At 40.0% G+C, this 21522-nt stretch overlaps 1 protein-coding gene across 1 annotated transcript in view; it reads right to left on the bottom strand.

The window, feature by feature from the left end:
• Window positions 1-1338: 1338 nt before the first annotated feature.
• The window catches only part of RIMS2 (regulating synaptic membrane exocytosis 2), a 601046-nt gene continuing 580862 nt past the window's right edge, over window positions 1339-21522 (bottom strand). The window contains exons 24-28 of the mRNA XM_070382789.1: window positions 11797-11938; window positions 6860-6972; window positions 6448-6549; window positions 4943-5082; window positions 1339-4179 (exon numbers count right to left, since the gene is read on the bottom strand). Of these exons, the coding sequence (XP_070238890.1) occupies window positions 3961-4179; window positions 4943-5082; window positions 6448-6549; window positions 6860-6972; window positions 11797-11938 (716 nt within the window). The 3' untranslated portion in view covers window positions 1339-3960. The remainder of the gene's footprint in view (window positions 4180-4942; window positions 5083-6447; window positions 6550-6859; window positions 6973-11796; window positions 11939-21522) is intronic.

The raw sequence follows: 21522 nt of genomic DNA, 5'->3' as shown, positions 1-21522 counted from the left end.
TTTGGAACTGCTATAGAACTCAGTCTTCAGCTGGGAATTGCAGGGAGGGACTAACATGGATCACTTTTGAGAAAGTAGAAGGGCTTTTCAGGAGAGGGCATATAAAAAAGGCAAGGAGAGTTTTAGAATAGGAGTGTATGAATAGCAAAGAAATAGCTCACTAGAGCAGAGAGTATATATTAATGAAAAGATACTTTGGGCTAGGTATGGGGGACTGGAAATGGAAGAAATGGCTGGTTCAGAGGATGGAGAGAGGACTAAGTTTGGATTGCAGTTGGATTTCTTATTTATCAAGTGAAAGCGTGAGCTGCTCAGTCATAGCTGACTCTTTGAGACCCCATGGACTGTAGCTGGCCAGGCTCCTACATCCATGGGATTCTCCAGGAAAGAATACTGGAGTGGATTACCATTTCCTTCTCCAAGGGATCTTCCCAACTCAGAGACTGAATCCAGGTCTCCTGCATTGCAGGCAGATTCTTTACCATCTGAGCCCCCAGGAAAGCCCATTCTAATTAATCAAACTCATTTTGCAGTTTGATGAACCGGCCTAGAAGGTATGGAGAGACCCTCTTCCATTCATATGTGACAGAAGCCAGTCTCTGGACTGGTTGTTATATGTCAGTCATAGCTCAGTCGGTAAAGAATCCACCTGCAATGCAGGAGACCTGGGTTGATTCCGGGGTCTGGAAGATCCCCTGGAGAAGGAAATGGCAACCCACTCCAGTATTCTTGCCTGAGAAATCCCATGGACAGAGGAGGCTGGTGGGCAACAGTCCATCGGGTCGCAAAAGTTGGACACGACTCAGGGACTAAACCACCATATGTCAGGTTACCACGTACAATTCCCCAACTGAAGATGCACCCCACCCTGGTCTCCCACGAAGCTGGACTGACACAGCAGTGGAAACACAGCATAGAGCCAACTGTCACCTTGTCATCTCCACCCAGGGAATGGCAGAGCTTGTACATGATTCTGACCCTGCTGTCAGTGGAGGCCACACTCACTCAGAAACCTCATTCATTTAAATTTGGGAGTTGCCAAGTCACTTCATCAGAAAGCACCTCAATGTGGAATGACCTTTTGAAAAGCAACAAGTTTAATGACGTGAGCTGAAATCCTTTGGTTTTTAAAAGAAGTGCTCTGCTGAGGGCTACCTGCTAAGACCAGCGGTCTGCTTCTGTTACGGAGAGGCAGAAGAAGATGATTTCAGTGTCTCTAAGTGATGTGTGGGTTTAGGAAAAGAGCTGCAGCAGGTTTGGGGATGCGTGGGGAGAAGAGAAGTCAGAAGGCCATGCATACAACGTCTGTAAAGAAAATGTTTTATTTAAAGTGTTAAATACCATCACCAGAATGAATTTGAGTTTTACATTAGTTGGTGTTCATCACAGGACTAATCTGCCCTTTTTAGTTTTTTCCAACTGGAATTCCCTTTACTTTTAAAACATATTATGTACAGGGCAGCAATGGTCACTGGCATAGTGCTATTTACATGACTAGGTCACAAGTTGAGGTGCAGACATGTGAAAATTAAAAAAAAAAAAAAACACCAACTTTAAAATAAATACTGCATAATGACAGGTATGTACAAATATTCCATACAGTCATGTCCTTCTTATTAAAATTAGAAATAATTTATATAGGAATATGCACAAAAGATTATGTGACTGCATCTTCGTATCAGGAAAATGTTAAACGTTTATTCTAAGGGATAGTATAGACGCTATAGGTCTATTAAATCAATTGTTGCTGGTACACAAGTGTCTAAATTATTTCAATAGTTTTATTCATTTATTTCGCAACTTTACCTGGGTCCATCGTAGGTCTCAGAATGTCAAGACACAGTCTCGGTGTAGTTCATATTGCACCACATAAAGAGAAGGCATTTTTAGTGATACTCATTTTTAACTTTTGCACCATATCAAGCATGATAGTTTTTAATGGTCAGCATTGAATTTAAAAGGAACACAAAAGAGCAATTTTTGTGCATGGCATTAACTTAAATGCTATGTATGTAGATTTCAAAAGTTGTTGCTAGAAGTTAAAATCAATCTATAAGAACATGTTATCAAAGTGTACAGAAAGAAACAGAAACTATGGGTGGCTTATTACATTACTCGGTGACTTTTCCTCTAAATAGGGGAACTTAAGAGAAATTTGACCTTGCAGCACCACCCAATGGTAATAACTGTCTGTAAAACCAAAAGCAGGGGTTTGATTTTAGGACATTTGTGTGTAGACTTTTGGTGATGGCATCAAAGAACTGTTAACAGGCAGATTGACTTTCTTTGAATTACCTAAAAATTGGAGCTTTAAAATTATCTGTTGCAAATTTATGTTTGCTGTGTTTCTTTAGAAATATAATTTGTGAAAAATTGAGTTTTACTACAGAAAAATGAATTAATAAACTGCCCTGTCTTTCAGGGCTCCAAATTTTTAGCAGTGCTTCTATTCACATAGTAAATGGAAATTGGCTAAAGAAATTGCTTTTAATTAATTAAAAACAAAATCTAAAACCTTCTAGAAATAATACTTTAACCCCTGTATGAATAATGCTGGTGCTAAAAACAAATTTATTAGACATTACAATGGCCACATGATTTTAGGATTTTCCTGTAAACTGAACTTGGAAGGTGAAAATAAAATTACCATGCACTGTACAATAAATTGCAAAAGTTCAAATATCTTCTTTATCAAACACATGCTGACTTACTTTAATGTACTCCCAAGTCATGTTGCAAAATCCTTTTCAACATGCTTGAAATAAAGAAAGCTCTTAAATAGTTTTTTCCCTCCTTGAGAAATTCAGATGTATCTACAGCTCTGAATTGAACATGGGGTATTAAGAGAGTATCAGGTCAAAAAACTTGTCATTTTGTTTTTTAGCATAATGTTCACTCTGGTAGGGAGAAAGAAAATAAAAAGATTAAAAGAGGGAGAAAAGGAAAAGTGAGAGAAAGGAAGAAAGATGTGAACAATTTGCACATGTTGAACTTTGTAAGATTTGTATATTTACCATGGAAATAAATTGAATATATTATACTTATTTGTCACATAAAGAGAATTTTAAGTATTTTCTAGAAAGTATTTTCTTCTGCAATGTCTGCCAAAACACAGACTGTGATTAAAGAATAAACATGGTGTGTCTTTGTATCACCCTGCTGCATTCTCTCCCTTTTTTAAAACCATGCACTAGTGAAATTTATTTTTAAAAATAATATAAATTGTCAAAAATGGCTGATTTTTTTTTTTGCAAGTTGCAGCCCCAAGAAAATAATTTAAATATTCAGCTAATCTGTCCATGCAAAAAAAAGTTTAATTTCATTCAGTACAGTGTAGCCACAGAATTTTGTTTTTCAGAGTCCAACACAACTTGGCATTAGTGAATGACATGCCTGCTGGAGCTCCGAGGTCTGCCACTGCTCACGTCGTCACTTTGGACCGGCTGCTCCTGTCCAGTCCGGGGGAGGGCTGACGTTCTGTCCTAGACCTCGTCTTTGGTCTCTTGCTTTTCACCTGATGCTTCCCAGGACGTCAGTCCTTCACTTATAACATGGCTTAATGGCTGGATAGCTCCATTTCTGTGGCATCACAGGATTTTGGGGGTCAGAGAAATGAAGAAAAAGGAACAATAAAAATATAAAGGTGCCATTGAAAAGGGCTTTTGTTGCATGAAACTGACTGATTCTTTGATATTAATCCATGGCTTCAGATTGGACCAAAACTCGAGTGTTACTGAACCCCAAACCTGATAGTTCTTCATAGCTCCGCTCCTTCACCTGAGGGCCTCCTTTAGGGCACAATGTGTGCAACTTCCTCTGAGAACACAGGATCGCTTTGTATCCCTAGGAACAGGCTCAGAAGACACAACATTAAGCATGCAGTGTTACCAGGGTTTGCGACCTGTGATTTTTTTTTTTTTTTTTGTAACGCTGGTTGCTATGACAACAGTTTTACAGCTGCTATGAACGAGAGTAAGAAGGTCCAGTTGAACTTTCCAGAGATGATTGGGAAGCTCTTCTTGTCAGAGGGGCCAAGGTTGGATCTACTAGGGAGGAAGGGGGGAAGAGTTTGAACCAGCCGATCACCATGTTGGATAGCTCCAGTTCATCTAAAAGTATCTGGGCCACTCCCATAAAGGATTTGTGATCCATGCGGCCATAGTCTCCCCAGACAATGATCTGTTGGCAAAATTAAAAGAGCAATGTCAGTACAATCATGTATGTAAGAGCTTGTAAACCAAAATACAATCAATTAATGAAAGCTCAGTTGGCAAAAAATCCACCTGCAATGCAGAAGACCCCGGTTCAATTCCTGGGTCGGGAAGATCCTCTGGAGAAGGGATAGGCTACCCACTCCAGTATTCTTGGGCTTCCTGGTGGCTCAGCTGGTAAAGAATATGCCTGTAATGCAGGGAACCTGGATTTGATCCCTGAGTTGGGAAGATACCCTGGAGAAGGGAATGGCTACCCACTCCAGTATTCTGGCCTGGACAATTCCATACACTGTACAGTCAGTCCATGGGGTCGCAAAGAGTCGGATACAACTGAGCAACTTTCATACAATGTGCTGACATCAAACATCAAGTTATGTAGTTGTATTTAATTACTGGGATAGTTATCTTTACTGGAATTCAAAGGTATAGTCGGAAAACTCTACAGGAGTGTTAGGATCCTAAGCCGTTAAGGAAGATAAGAGCCAATGTGTGATGGGGGTTTACAAGTCTATAGTTCACTTTAAAGGAAACTGTGTTGGCTTTTTTTCATATTTTTTTTCCATTATGGTTTATTACATTCAGCATAGTTCCCTAGTGTGTACAGCTTTATAGCACTGGCCACTGCTTGGAAGTTCCCCAAGAATTTCAGCTGGGGAGAGGACTGGAAGAGAATGTTTGACTCCATGAAGACACCTTCTTAGGTAAGGAATATATAATTCAATAAATACCTGTAAAACCTTTCCTTGGGGACTTTCTTCAAAAGATAATAGTTGCTGGTAAAGGGGTTCCAGCGTTTTTCTTGCCACTTTTGTTTTCTTTTTGGCTATGCAGACTCCATTATCTAATAGATACACCTTTACGTATGGTGCTTGGGAAAGAAAACACACAGGAGAGTTAAGTGATGAGCTCTGGTTACAGAACACCCAACTTGTGGATGACACCTGCCACAGCTTAGTCACAGGTTAAAAGAGCCAGCAGTCAAAAATCACTGGCCTTTCCACATTATGTCAAAATTATTAGATAAACAATAGATAAATTAGATAACAATAGATTAGATATCAGTCATTCAGGTAGTTTTAGGCAGTTAACACAGCCTCTGAGTTGATTACTGTTTTGCCATCAACTGGTTTTATATACTGCTTTTAAAAGAGAAATCCTTCTGGTCCCAAACAATATCCAAGAAAGAGGTCTCACGCAGTTTTTCATGTATCAATTCATAAATCTAGTTAAACGTTCTCAAAATCAAACTGTTTTACCCGTCCCCATGGAGCATTTATCACTCCAAAGGGCTTATTTATTGATGGTGTGGGTACAAGACAAGGGTGGGATTTGATGTAGTATGTTCAAATTAGCTGGAAAGAGGCAACTAATTATAAATACCATGCATTGATATTTTTCTGACAGACTCTTTATAAAAGCATTTTCATGCATGTACAAACTGCGGTATTCTTTCTAGCAATCAGGTGACTAACTCTGAGACCTTTATGAACACAACTGTCTTACTCAGCACTGCAAAGTTGTACAATAGGCGGCACCGGGTAACAACATGAACTTTCTAGGTTAGAGATTCAGAATTACAATTCGTTCAGTGGAGGTGCTGAGGTGAGAAACCAAGTTTCAGAACTGTTCTGTACATCAGGTCTGAAGTTGTCTACATCTCTGCACCAGGCATCTGGAATCTTTGGCATTCCCTATGGCTCTAAGCACCTTGGATTATAATATTTTGGTACAAAATGTGAGATTGCAATAAAAACTTATAATGGTGCCTCTCTATACACTCCAGGAAGTAAGAGTCTTCTACCTAGAATGTCCTTCGTCTATGGGTTTATGCTATTTTGGGGACCTATATCTATCTATATTTATTCTAATTCCAGAATGCTAAGGATTTCTAAGGAGAATTCTGAAGCTCAGATAAACAGAATAACACAAAATACCAGCTAACAAGAACTTCTTAGGTAATTCATTTTGTGCGACATGTACATAAGTGTGATAGTTTTTATTTTGTAGGGTTTCTACCACATATGTACTTATTAGCTAATGACTTCTCCCCACCAGATCACCCTGACTGGGTGCTCACTCAGGAGAAATGCAAACTACTACAGATAACTGACTCATTTATCAGTACCCTTGGTTATCTAAAAACAAAGTTTTCAGCATCTCTTCAAAAACAAAGTCTCTGAATTGCAAAGTGTAGATGATGAACAGTAACAGAAGAAATCTCTTTTGTTCTTACCTGGCAGTGTCTTGGAACCTGGTTTTACAACAAGGCCACGGGCCCGAATTATTTCCACCTCCAGCTGTCCCTTTTTGTCCATCATTCCTACCTGAATGTCACCTAATAGGGAGTGAGGAAGAAACAAACAGGCCTTAACACACAAAAGCAGATGGAAAAATGCTTGTGTCAGATCTTGGTTTAACCTTGTTGGCTCATTTCCCATGTATTTTCCTACATTCAAATATATTTAAAAATGTATCAGTGATCTCTTACTTTAAAAAGCGTATAAATTAAAATGGAAAAAGTTTAAGTTTATGTTGTTAAAGATACTCATTCCAGATAATACTCCTAAAGATCTTATGAAATTGGGGAATGTGATTTTTCAATAAGCTAAAAGGGAAACAGCGAATCACATGACAGAAATTCTTACCCATGGCGGGTGTGGCCAGAGTTTGGCGCCCCACTAGCTGGGCAGGGCCAAGGCCATCCAGAAAATCACTGAATTGGCTATCCGAGGCCAAGCGGACACCAGGGAAGATCAGACTAAAAGCAAACAACACAGGATTATTTTGTGTTACCCTCCACTCCTGTTTCCATCTAACCCCTTGCCTGTGGCAGGAGAAGTTGGTATCGCCATTTTGTCACATATTAACTGGATCCCAAGCGCCCCCTGCACCCCCACGGCCCTCCTTCCTTCTCCTCCAGCAGCCCTCGTCCTGCACAGCGCGCACACTTCTGTCTGTGTGCCTTTCTCTTCCTTGTCTGGAGGGCACGAGCTGTGAGTTCTACGTACAGCACTCCTACATGCTGAGCACTTATTCTGTGACTGGCATGAGCATACTGAATCTCTCAGCTGCATTACGAGACAGTCTGTTATGTAATCCATTTTCATCAATGAAGAAAGCCTTCAGATTACTGCCATCAATACCCAAACACACTATTTCTTCCTCCTTAAAGAAATAAAAAATCCCTTTCCCAACACCCTTTCCTCTTCAGCTACAATCTCATTTCTCTCCCTGGAATTTCTTCAGAGATGTCTCTATGTACAATCTTTTCACTTTCTTTAACTTCTTCTTTTTTTTTCCTGCTGCACTGCACAGGCATGTGGGATCTTAGTTCCCGACCAGAGATCAAACCCGTGCCCCCTGCTTTGGAAACTCGATGTCAACCACCGGGCTGCCAAGGAAGTCCCTATCTTCAATTTCTTTCCTCTTATTCTCTAGTGAAACTGTACTCAGTTTTCCCTTGCTCTCTTCCAAGCTTTGTTTTTCTCTACTCCACCAAAACTTCTCTGATCAAGGTTACCTAATAACCAGAGTGGTAAATCTTGATTGTTAATACTCTGTACTCGTCTAATTGAACATATTGGTCTCATTTGATCCAAATGATCACTCCCTCTCACTTGAAACACTTTGCTTCCTGAACTCTGTAGTCTTCTGGTTTTCTTCTGTAGCTATTTCACTGTTTCTTTTGCTAGTTCTACCACTAAATATAGCCACTCAATCCTTTGACCTCTTCCCTGTATGGCCCAATTCCCTTGGCAATCTCATCCCATCTCAAGGTTTTAAACATTGTCTGTAGTGACATTACCTTGACTGACATCTCCAGCTTGGGCTTCTCCCTTGGGTCCCAGACCTGTATTCTAACTGCTCTACTTACCTGCTTGAATGTCTAACAGGTAATCAAAACTCAACTTGTCCCACACTGACTCTCAACCCCCAAACAAACAGAAAACCAAACTCTGTTCTTCTCAAGAGGATTCCTATCTTAAATGGCAACTTCATTCTTTCAATTGCTCAGCCTTGCAATTGTCTTTCCTTTGGACAGACTGCTAAAGCTGTAATTCCCAGTTATGACTGTATTAGGAGGTAGAAACTTTAAAGGGATGGTTAAGGTTTTCTGGCCTCCAAAATCACTACAGATGGTGACTGCAGCCATGAAATTAAAAGACGCTTACTCCTTGGAAGGAAAGTTATGACCAACCTAGATAGCATATTCAAAAGCAGAGACATTACTTTGCCAACAAAGGTCCGTCTAGTCAAAGCTATGGCTTTTCCTGTGGTCATGTATGGATGTGAGAGTTGGACTGTGAAGAAGGCTGAGTGCCGAAGAATTGATGCCTTTGAACTGTGGTGTTGGAGAAGACTCTTGAGAGTCCCTTGGACTGCAAGGAGATCCAACCAGTCCATTCTGAAGGAGATCAGCCCTGGGATTTCTTTGGAAGGAATGATGCTAAAGCTGAAACTCCAGTACTTTGGCCACCTCATGCGAAGAGTTGACTCATTGGAAAAGACTCTGATGCTGGGAGGGATTGGGGGCAGGAGGAGAAGGGGACGACAGAGGATGAGATGGCTGGATGGCATCACTGACTCGATGGATGTGAGTCTGAGTGAACTCCGGGAGTTGGTGATGGACAGGGAGGCCTGGTGTGCTGCGATTCATGGGGTCACAAAGAGTCGGACACGACTGAGCGACTGATCTGATCTGATCTGATGGTTAAATGAGGAGAAGGCAATGGCACCCCACTCCAGTACTCTTGCCTGGAAAATCCCATGGACAGAGGAGCCTGGTAGGCTGCAGTCTATGGGGTCACTGAGAGTTGGACACGACTGAGCGACTTCACTTTCACTTTTCACTTTCATGCATTGGAGAAAGAAATGGCAACCCACTCCAGTATTCTTGCCTGGAGAATCCCAGGGACAGGGGAGCCTGGTGGCTGCCGTCTCAGGGGTCGCACAGAGTCAGACATGACTGAAGTGACTTAGCAGAAGGTTAAATGAGGTCATAACGGTGGGGCCCTAAGCTAATATGATGGTGTCCTTAGAAGAAACGCCAGGGCTACATATGCAGAGGGGAAATACCATGTGAGGACCTTGTGAAAAGGTGGCCATTTAGGGGCCAAGAAGACGAGAGGTCTCAGGAGAAGCTAAACTTGTTGACATATTGATCTTAAGACTTTCATCCTCCAAAACTATGAGAAAATAAATTTCTGTTGTTTAAGTGGTATTATTTCTGTGTTTTGTTTCTTTTCGTTTTTTTTAACAGTAGCCCTAACAAACTTCCCAGATAGCTCAGTGGGTAAAGAATCTGCCTGCAATGGAGGAGTCTCAAGAGACACAGGTTCGATCCTTGGGTCAGAAGATCCCCTGGAGGAGGGCATGGCAACTCACTCGAGTATTCTTGCCTGGAGAATCCCGTGGACAGAGGAGCCTAGCGCGCTACAGTCCATGGGGTTGCAAAGAGTCAGACATGACTGAGCTCAGCACAACAAACCAATACACAGTCTTTCTCTCACATTCGCATCAAATGCATTATTGAATCGTATTGGTTCTCCTGTCAATACCTCCAGAATTGACCTCGCTAATGCTACCATTCAGGTCCCAGCCATCATTTTCTCCTTCTGTGTTGCCGCGACAGCCTTCTGAACGATCCCCCTGTTGCCACTTCTACTCTCCACTCCCACAGCAACCAGACTGATCTGTTAGAGCTGAAGTCAGATAATGTCAGGTGTCTGCTCACTGTCCTGCATTGGTTTCTCACCCCAATCTGAGTAAAGCAAAGTCCTTGCAATGATATGTAAAGACAACACCAGCCATCCACCGCTGCCCACCATCTCTCTAATTTCTTACCACTTCTGCCTCATTCCCCAGGATGCCCCCCCATTGTGGTTGCCAGGCAAGCTCCTGCCTCAGCACTGCTTCAGCCTGAAATGTTCTTCATATACCCACAAGCTCACTAACTTCCTTCAGATTTTTACTCAGATGTGCCCCTTTCCCTGTCTGTCCTTCATAAAACCCTATCCTTAACCTACCATCTCTCTTCCTACCTTTATCTCCTTAGCACTCACACCACCCAGTCTATTATATATTTTACTAGATTTTCTTACATATGCACTTAAATACATTTTCTAGTTTATTGTCCATCTTATCTGTTAGACTGTGAGTTTGATAAGGGTAGGGTTTTTTTTCTTCTGTGTTTACTACTATATCTCCAGCACTAGAACCGTGCCTGCAATACTGTATGTACTTATTAAACTCAATTAATGAATAAAATGAATGATAAAAAATCAAATAAATAAGTGAATCTTAAAAAATTACATAACTTGCCCAAATTTGTATAGCACCGAAAACAGATTAGCATTTAAGCCTATATGATTCTAAAGCCTATGTCAAACCAGCAACTGAGTTTTGCTCCCTTGTGTGATTTATATCCCCAACTCATGGTGAAGCGCCTAGAACATTAGAAGGTATGGAAATACCTGTTGAGTGAATTTATGTGTATTAATCCCATTTCTCCAATAAGACAATAAGCACCTGGAGTGCAGGGGTCATAGTTCAAACGTTTAAAATCTCTAACAGTATCTAACACAGCACTTTGCAGTGATGAGTGCTCATGCACATTTCTTTTTTACTTGATTCTCCATCTCTTTTAAAACTTCCTTTATTAATGTCAAATCTGTTTCTTCCCCCAAGCTTAATTCCCAAATATATAATCTGAACATTTTTAATGCTTCCATAAATTATCACACATAACCTTATTTATAGATGTATGAAAACCGTATACATCTCTTGTATTTACATAACTATGCTACGCAAATGATTCCTAAGGCAAAATCATCAACACTCTGCCAGCCGCTCCCATGGCCACACATTTGTGAACTTGACTACACACTACGTTCCCTAAGCATCTGCTGCTTCCATAGTGATGACAGATGAGGTCACTAAACCCTCCTTTCCTCTATTAACGTCCTTTACATATCCATCTACAGCTCTGCTGTTGCTAATTACTGTTAATTCGTGGGTGACAGGGCTGTACAATCATTTATGCCTTAAAAATACCTCAGACACAGTGGAGTCAAGGGAAAGCTACATGATAATTACATAAAGGAAAGGCTCAGCAAAGTTTGTGGCGTTTCTTTTTTGTTGTTACATTTATCCAAACTGTTACTGGATGGAACTAAGCATGTATCAGTTTTCTATATTTTTTAGTGATAACTGTTAGAGCAAAGATTTTCAAAATTAGCATTGTACATGTGGCATGGGCACTGGAACTTAAAGTGTTGCTGTGTTTTTATGTGTCATTTCAAGGTAGGGCAAACTTCCATTTGTGACAGCTATATTTTAGTATCTTGCCTTTAAAGTGAAACACTTTATCCCCAAACCTATGTCCATTGATATAAAAAGCCAGGCATGTCACATTTCTCAGTGGCAGGTAAGCAAAAGTTTTCTTCACAGCAAATCAGCCAGTGAAGGTTAAAGCAGTGCCCCGGAGCATGCGAGTTAGCGTCTGTGAAAGCAGAGAGAGGGGGAGAGAAGGAAGACTGCAGCGAGGCGTGGAGGAGACCACTGCTCGGCCAGCATCACTCACTTTCCTTCTGAGCTGTAGCTGTTCATGCTGCCGTCGGTAGATTCTCGGCTCGCTTGTCGAGTCATCCAGTTCCTCATTTCCACAGCCAAGCCTGTTTCTGTACTTCTCTGGACAGTGCTCCGTAGCTTTTTACCTCCGGTTTCTGCAAAGACAGAAAACAAAAGAGGTGATAGTTGTGTCATCACCATCAGGTAACAAACGTAGCAGCCAATGCACTGAGGTTCTCGGATGAAAGAAAAAAAACTGCGTAAATCTAAAGTGCTTTTATGAAGGAGACAGAAAAGGTATTTCAAATCTTGTCTTGTTGAGTGGGATGAAAATTTTCTAAAAAATTGTCAAGAAACACAAAATACCATTGTTTTATTTCCATTTAAAACAGTGTTCAAATAGGTAACAAAAGGAACAAAAAGGTTCAAACTATGTAAAATAAAATAAGCTTTGTTTTCACTGTAATATTTAAATCAAGATTTAATTTATGCCTGTCTTTTTCTTTTTTCTTTCTTTTTGTCATAGTCAAAGAAGTAGGCCTTCACATTATTTCCAAAGAATAGGTGGTGAGTAATCCTCAATTCTACCTTCAACTTTCATAGAAAAACTTGTTTTTGTAGAGTGATGAGTATTAAAAAGTAAAGAGTATAAAGAAAGCTACACTAAGGAGACAGCCCTGCCTGAAAACACTTTTCACGTCTGTTGGCAGTTTTCAGAGAGATTCTCATAGGGAATGCAAAACCCAGCATTCCCAAGTGAAAAAAGAGCTTTTAAGCTTTTGGTCATGGATAGTCATGTTCTTAGGGCTTCCCAGGTGGCTCAGTTGGTAAAGAATTCACAGAGACCCAGGTTTGATCCCTGGGTTGGGAAGATGCCCTGGGGAAGGAAATGGCTACCCACTCCAGTATTCTGGTCTGGAGAATCCCCATGGACAGAGGAGCCCGGTGGGCTACAGTTCAAGGCATCACAAAAGAGCCAGACACAACCTAGCAACTAAAGTACAATCACCACCAAGTCATGTTCTTAAGGATCTTTAACAGTCTGACTAGGAGCTTTGCTTATGGAAGCCCACTAGGAGGCCAAATAGGAAAGAAGCAGAGTCAAGACCGCAGATGTGACAGACGTGCAAACTGCCATCTGCAGAGGACAGGAGGAAGGAGCTCCTGCTCACAGACGGGGTGGGATTTGAGACGGGCTTAAAAATTGGGCAGATTATGATCCAAGAAACAGCCCCAATTGTCAGAGACCTTACAGGTTAGAATGTGGAGCTGAGAGACAGCTAAAGCTGCAGCAACAGGGGGATGGCTCAAAATACTTAGATTAATTTACTCCCTGTCAGGCCTCACTATTTATCCACATTGACCATACATATCATCAGTATTTTGGGAGATGGTAAGCTCTTTTATTGCCTGGTATTAATAACTTCCTTTTAGATCAATAAATACTTGGTGATATTGCCAGTGACTTGTGGAAATCCTTTCCATCAAACCTCTTGAAATATATGCTCACCATTTTGAAACACTGCTTTAAATTTCATCTGTTCTCCACTTCCAACTTTAATGTACATCAAAATGCTTTAATAAGTATATATAAAACATGTAATGACTGATCTACAACTCAGTTCCATAGATCAGTAGATATGTAGAGTGATCTACAACTGAGGCTGATATTTTAGATAATTGATAGTTAAAACATGTTGTACTGATATGAACTATTAAGAGGAGATACATCACCGTCCATAGATGAGGGAAAGCACATCCTTCCAGAGAAATGATTAGTTAATATGTGTACAAAATGATAAAATGTTAAAATTACTCATTTGCAACCTCCAATGGAATAATTCAAATAAGACATATCAATGGATGCTAATGCCATTAAATAAAAGAATATTAACATAAGCCAAAAAAATCATCCTACAAATTAGTTCTAATCACTAAAGGAGAATACGTATTTTAACACAGGGAAACCTGGCTATCGCCATCTTAATCACGGGAGCCAACTTAGTAGCACTGATAGTGTGGCGATCGCCAGAACATGGGATTTTGTTCAAGAATCACTTAAAATTAATATCATGAAAACTAACAAGGTGGGAAAATTGTCCCAGATTTAAAAATATCACAGGATGTAACCATTAAATGCTATGAGTATACTTTGGTTTCTTAAAAAAAAAAAAAAAAGAAACCCTAAAAGCAATATACTAAAAGGAATTTTAGGACAAGTAGGGGAAATCTGAATATGAATTGGATATTAGATAGGATAATAAAATCGTTAATTTTCCTAGGTAGATAATGGCATATATTATATAAAATTTCCTTATCATTAGGAGACACATGCTGAAGTATTTAGATCTCAAGTCTTACATTGTTTGCAACTTACTTTCAAACAGTATAGCAAAAAATATGCATATTCATAAAACCAAGAATGAAATGTTAACAACAACAAAAAAAAGGATGGGGATGAAGAGTAGATCTTGACAGTCATACACTCAATATTTATGATTTTATTTGAGAGTGATTCTCAGAATGGCCACATTAAATTGAAGTTAAGTCAAAGACAAATATCATATCACTTATATGTGGAATCTAAAAAAATGCTACAAATGAACTTATTTACAAACAGAAATAGAGTCATTACCAAGGAGGAAGAGGGGGAGGGATAAGTTGGGAGACTGGGATTGCCATATACACACTATTATATATAAAACATAATTAATAAGGACCTACTGTATAGCACAGGGAACTCTACTCAGTACTCTGTAATGACCTATGACAGGGAAAAGAATCTAAAAAAGAGTGGATATATGTACAGTATATATAACTGATTCACTTTGCTATACAGCAGAAATCAACACAACTTAAATTAATCAAAAGAGTAGGAAAACTTTGTACAGGTATGAGGAATCATGAAAGGTTCTGAGCTGGTGGGAGGGAGTCCTGGCCCCTCTGTGGAAGCTGCACTATTCGCTTCCGGTGAAGAATGCCTGAATGAAAAATCACCACCAACTAAGACATACAACTTCAGTGACATCTGAAAATTCATAATGAGGGTATGCACAGAAAACATGACTTCCTAAAGGCCTCAGAACACAGCCTTTGCAGTGTCAAAAATCTACTATTTTTCATTTAATGCCTGACTCATCACAGCAAAAGTGACTTGAAAACCTGCTATTATAGGGTAAAGAGAACTAGCCACCATTTGACAAAAAATAACAGTACAATAAGCATGTAATCCTCTTGTTTACAGATTGCTTTTAACGTGTCCTCTTTAGAATTTTCACAATCCCCATTTTACAGATACAGTATCCCAGGGTCCCAGCTGTGACAAAATTCCCTGAAGCCATACAGAAAATAACCAACCGAACCAGAGTTTATACACAGTCTCCTGACTCCCAGTTCTCTGCTATTCCCTGATTTGTTGTCAGAATATAACTGATGAGTGGCCTGTAGCGCTGTTCAGGGAGAGGATACTGAGCTGTAAGAATATATGGAAGGCCCTACTAGAAGCAACTGCTGGGATGGAAAGAGCAGAGCACAGTGAAGAGGTTGGGCCCCGGTACACAACTGCTTCTCTGAATCCCTTAGAATCCTTACATTATCATGTACCAGCCGGCTGACATGAAGCAAGCTACTTTTTCTGTGACTCAGCTTTCTTAAACTGTAAATGGCGATGATAATAATAATGCCTACCTCCAGAATTTGCAAGGGTTAAGAAAAATACATTTAAAATGCTTAGGATAGTGCCTGCTATATAGAAAATCTTCAATTAATGATACTTAGTGGCCACAGGACTGGAAAAGGTCAGTTTTCATTCCAGTCCCAAAGAAGGGCAATGCCAAATAATGCTCAAACTACCGCACAATTGCACTCATCTCACACACCAGTAAAGTAATGCTCAGAATTCTCCAAGCTAGTCTTCAGCAAAATGTGAACTGTGAACTTTCAGATGTTCAAGCTGGTTTTAGAAAAGGCAGAGGAACCAGAGATCAAATTGCCAACATCCGCTGGATCATCGAAAAAGCAAGAGAGTTCCAGAAAAACATCTATTTCTGCTTTATTGACTATGCCAAAGCCTTTGACTGTGTGGATCACAATAAACTGTGGAAAATTCTGAAAGAGATGGGAATACCAGACCACCTGACCTGTCTCTTGAGAAACCTATATGCAGGTCAGGAAGCAACAGTTAGAACTGGACATGGAACAACAGACTGGTTCCAAATAGGAAAAGGAGTTCATCAAGGCTGTACATTGTCACCCTGCTTATTTAACTTCTATGCAGAGTACATCATGAGAAATGCTGGGCTGGAAGAAGCACAAGCTGAAATCAAGATTGCTGGGAGAAATATCAATAACCTCAGATATGCAGATGACACCACCCTTTTATGGCAGAAAGTGAAGAGGAACTTAAAAAGCTTCCTGAAAGTGAAAGAGGAGAGTAAAAAAGTTGGCTTAAAGCTCAACATTCAGAAAACTAATAAGATCAGGGCATCTGGTCCCATCACTTCATGGGAAATAGATGGGGAAACAGTGGAAACAGTATCAGACTTTATTTTTTTTGGCTCCAAAATCACTGCAGATGGTGACTGCAGCCATGAAATTAAAAGACACTTACTCCTTGGAAGGAAAGTTATGACCAACCTAGACAGCATATTAAAAGGCAGAAACATTACTTTGTCAACAAAGATTTGTCTAGTCAAGGCTATGGTTTTTCCAGTGGTCATGTATGGATGTGAGAGTTGGACTGTGAAGAAAGCTGAGCACCGAAGAATTGATGCTTTTGAACTGCAGTGTTGGAGAAGACTCTTGAGAGTCCCTTGGACTGCAAGGAGATCCAACCAGTCCACTCTAAAGATCAGTCCTGGGTGTTCATTGGAAGGACTGATTTTGAAGCTGGAACTCCAATTCTTTGGCCACCTCATGCGAAGAGTTGACTCATTGGAAAAGACTCTGATGCTGGGAGGGATTAGGGGCAGGAGGAGAAGAGGACGACAGAGGATGAGATGGGTGGATGGCATCAGCGACTCGATGGACATGAGTTTAAGTGAACTCTGGGAGTTGGTGATGGACGGGGAGGGCTGACGTGCTGTGATTCACAGGGTCGCAAAGAGTCAGACACGACTGAGTGACTGAACTGAACTGAACTGATATGCAGAGTACATCATGAAAAACACTGGGCTGGAGGAAGCACAAGTTGGAATCAAGATTGCTGGGAGAAATATCAATAACCTCAGATATGCAGATGATACCACCCTTATGGCAGAAAGTGAAGAAGAACTAAAGAGCCTCTTGATGAAAGTGAAAGAGGAGAGTGAATAAGTTGGCTTAAAATTCCACATTTAGAAAACTAAGCTCATGGCGTCTGGTCCCATCACTTCATGGGAAATAGATGGGGAAACAGTGGCTGACTTTAGTTTTTTTGGGCTTCAAAATCACTGCAGATGGTGACTGCAGCCATGAAATTAAAAGACATTTACTCCTTGGAAGGAAAGTTATGACCAATCTAGATAGCGTATTAAAAAGCAGAGACATTACTTTGTCAACCAAGGTCCGTCTAGCCAAGGCTATGGTTTTTCCAGTGGTCATGTATGGATGTGAGAGTTGGACTATAAAGAAAGCTGAGTGCCGAAGAATTGATGCTTTTGAACTGTGGTATTGCAGAAGACTCTTGAAAATCCCTTGGACTGCAAGGAGATCCAACCAGTCCATCCTAAATGAGATCAGTCCTGGGTATTCATTGTAAGGACTGATGTTGAAGCTGAAATTCCAATACTTTGGCCACCTGATGCAAAGAGCTGACTCATTTGAAAAGACCCTGATGCTGGGAAAGATGGAGGGCAGGAGAAGAAGGGGAGGACAGAGGATGAGATGATTGGATGGCATCACCGACTCAATGGACATAGGTTTGGGTGGACTCCGGGAATTGGTGATGGACTGGGAGGCCTGGCGTGCTGTGGTTCACGGGGTCGCAAAGAGTCAGACACGACTGAGTGACTGAACTGAATGATACTGTCATTAATACTGAGGCTTCCCTGGTGGCTCAGAGGGTAAAGAATCTGCCTGCAATGCAGGAAACCCAGGTTCGATCCCTGGGTCGGGAAGATCCCCTGTAGTAGGGAGTGGCTACCCACTCCAGTATTCTTGCCTGGGGAGTTCCATGGACAGAGGAGCTTGGCAGGCTACAGTCCACGGGATCACAAAGAGTTGGACACAACTGAGCAACTAACACTTTAACTTTTCATAAGTATATATATGGGCTTCTAGACAGGAAATTAGAAAACATGTTTTCCAGGCCAATCTCTACCACGGACTAGCTGGCTCTATGGTCTTCTCTGAGTCATTATCCCCCTTCTGAGTCTCAGATTCCTCATTTATGAAAAAAAGAGGAGGGGGAGGGTGACAGATCATCTCTGATCTCTTAGCTCTGAAGTCTGAGTTTCTATCATTCATTTATGACCATGACCATGATTAACAGCATATACTGAAGAGAAGGCTACTCACTGTCATTTGATGGAATCAAAGAACTCTAGGCATATGCTATGCATTTATAATAGCTTTTTAAAATACGTCTTCCAAATGTACTTTTATCTGATACATTCATAGGCTTATTTTAAAAATAAATGTATTTTTCAATACTGCAAATCCTTTACATCACATTCACAACAAAATTTAACCTAAACCAATTCATTATGATGAATCACATTTAATGTTTCAAATGCTTCATCATGTTATTCAACCTAAAAATCTATATAACAGAGAATGCCTATATAAAATATATTAGGCAGAATTCTAAGATGACTCCCGTGATTGTGCTACCTTACATGGCAAAGGGATTTTGCAAAAGGAAGTAAGGTTACTAGCCAGTTGACCTAAAGATAAGGAGCTTATCTCAGTGGGCCTAACATATCCACATGAACATTTTGAAAGCAGAGTGCCATCTCTGGCTGGTTCCAGAAGAGTCAACCAGGGAGACTTGAAACACAAGAAGGATTCAGTGTTCCTTTGTGTCTCGAAGATGGAGGGGACCATGTGGGAAGGACCTGACAGTAGCCTTTAGCAGTGCCTAGCTGAAAGGCAAAAAGAAAATGGAGACCTCAGGCCAACACCTGCAGGAGTCTGTTCTCTGCCAGTACTCAGCCCAGCCAACATCCTAACATCAGCCATGTGACGTCCTGGGCAGGAACCCAGCCGGGCCAGACGTGTCCTACAGAACAGTGAACTAGCAAATGGGTACTGTTTTAAGCTGCTAAATGTGTAGTAGTTGTTAATTACAAAATGTAATTCTTTAGATCATTTTTTTAATGGGATATGTATAAAAATAACCTGTTGTGACCACAGGAGTAGACCAATGGAAATTATTTGTAAGAACTCAACAGCCATAATAAGGAAAAATATATATTTTAAAACATATGTAAAAATATATACGAATGTGTACTTTGTCATGTCCGTCTCTTTGCAACCCCGTGGACCGTAGCCCGCCTGACCCCTCTGACCCTGGAATTCTCCAGGCAAGATACTGGAGTGGGTAGCCATTCCCTTCTCTAGGGGATCTTCCTGACCTTGGGATTGAACCCTGGTCTCCTGCATTGCAGGCAGATTCTTTGCCCTCTGAGCCACCAGGGAAGCCCCAGTATTAATAACATTATCCTCTGGAGAAGGGAATGGCTTCCCACTCCAGTATTCTTGCCTGGAGAATTCCAGGGACAGAGGGGCCTGGTGTTACAGTCCACTGGGTGGCAAAGATTTGGACATGATTAAGCACGCATTTGTATGTATATGTACATATATACACTGCACAACTGTCGTATACATGTATATGATATGTGTGTGGGAGTTAAAAGATGTTTAAAAATACTCAGGTAGAAAACTATAAAACTAAGGTCCAGATTATGTTGCTGTAGAGCTCTTAAACCATTCACTCTAGTGCTGGGTATTTTAAGACAGTGTATTTGGAGAAGGTACCTGCAGGTAAAAATCAAATTCTTGAAGTAAAAAACATCACAAGCAGAAAGCAACACAGGAGATGTCCCTGTTATTCTTCTTCGTGTAGTCTGATGACTCAATTGCTTGGTACCCTCTGAATTCAAAGAAAACCACTTGATTAAATAAACAAACAAAGTTTCAGTTTCCCCTAATAATAGCTGAAAACCAGGAAACCCTTTTCTGGTGACTTGACAACAAAAATCAAAAAGTCCTTTCTGCTGCAGATTTTAAAACTCTTCCAAGCCCCAAAAGGAGGCTCACAGTCAAATGCCTAACAATCTCAGAGTGACTTTCCAAATCCTGTGTCCACAGAACCCATTCCTGCTTCCTCTTATCTGGAAAATCTCACCCCTTTTGGCAGACACTTATTTTAGAGTCAGGATTTTCCTGATGTTAATATGGAAAATGATTTATGGAAACAGGTTGAAGACAGATTGATAGATCCTGAAAAATGACTTTAATTTTTGGTTTTGACCACAAGAGTTAATAAGCCTATTTACATATTTTATTGAAATATTTTGCAAGTATAATTTAGAGAATCCATTTGCATTTCATCTAGAGATTTAAAAAATGCATTAAAACATGAGAATTTCTAAAATTACTGATTTATAGAATTTCAAAAGCTATTATAGGGATCCAGTGTATCTTTGTAATTTTATGTACTCCCTTTCTATAGCAATGAGCAAGTTGAGGTTCAGAGTAGCTACTTTCTCTTTAATAAAAGATTTTTATCTTTAAAAACCAGCAATGATTTCAAATTGCACTTTAGCTGTCTTTTATTAATAACTTCTCTAATTTCTCAAAATTTCAAGTTGCCTCCAGCACTCTGGCTGGCTACTGTTTAGTAACTTCACATTGGTAGATATACCAGGATGTGAAAGAGGCTGGTTTATTTACGCACTTTGCCCAGCAAGACCTCAATATATGGATATTCCTAAGTAGATTACTATACGGTGTATAAAAGCTTGTGCACTCATATTTATGTTTGTTAGGGCTTCTTACTATAATAAACATAATTCAAGTCTCTGAAAGTCTAAGCAAAATAGGGACAAATATCTGACAATTTCTTTTGGGCTAATCCAGGATTTGCATTAACAACTAAAATAAATAGAAATTAATAGAAATTAACCATTGATTTTCAAAATTGTTTCAGAGTTTAACACAAATTCATTCATTTCATCAGCTTTGTCACAACTATTATGAAAGTTAAATATTAATAGCTTCAATACAGTAAGCTACAAGTGGAGGTCACAGTTATGGTAGACATTAGGGCTGTTAAAATATATTCACATTTCTCCCACTTATGAAGTTCAGTGTGGTCATGTGACTTTCTTGGCCAATGAAATGTGAGCAAAACTGGCCCATGTAACTTTAGGGCCAACAGAAGCTTCAAATACAACGATTTGTGAAAAAATGTACACCACGATGAAGAGGGATTTATGTCAATTATGCAATGCTGGTTCAATTTTCAAAAATCAGTTAAGGTAATCCATCATATCAACAGGTTAGAATAAAAATCACATGTTTTCAATAGGTATTGAAAAAGGATTCAACAAAATCCAGCACCTATTCATCATAAAAAACTCTCAATGATAAGGAGTATCTACAAAAAGCTTACAACTAACATCTTACTTAATAGTGATAAACTTGAGCTTTCAAGATCAGATACAAAGCAAGAATTTTCCTTGTTACTACTCCTTTCAGCATCATACTGGAAGTTCTAGCTAATACTGTAAAAGAATAAAAGGAAATAAAAGGTATA

The sequence above is a fragment of the Bos mutus genome, chromosome 14 (assembly GCF_027580195.1).
Source record: "Bos mutus isolate GX-2022 chromosome 14, NWIPB_WYAK_1.1, whole genome shotgun sequence".
Classification (NCBI taxonomy): Eukaryota; Metazoa; Chordata; class Mammalia; order Artiodactyla; family Bovidae; genus Bos; species Bos mutus.
The sequence above is the reverse complement of the archived record's forward strand: the minus strand, read 5'-3'. Positions and strand labels throughout refer to the sequence as shown.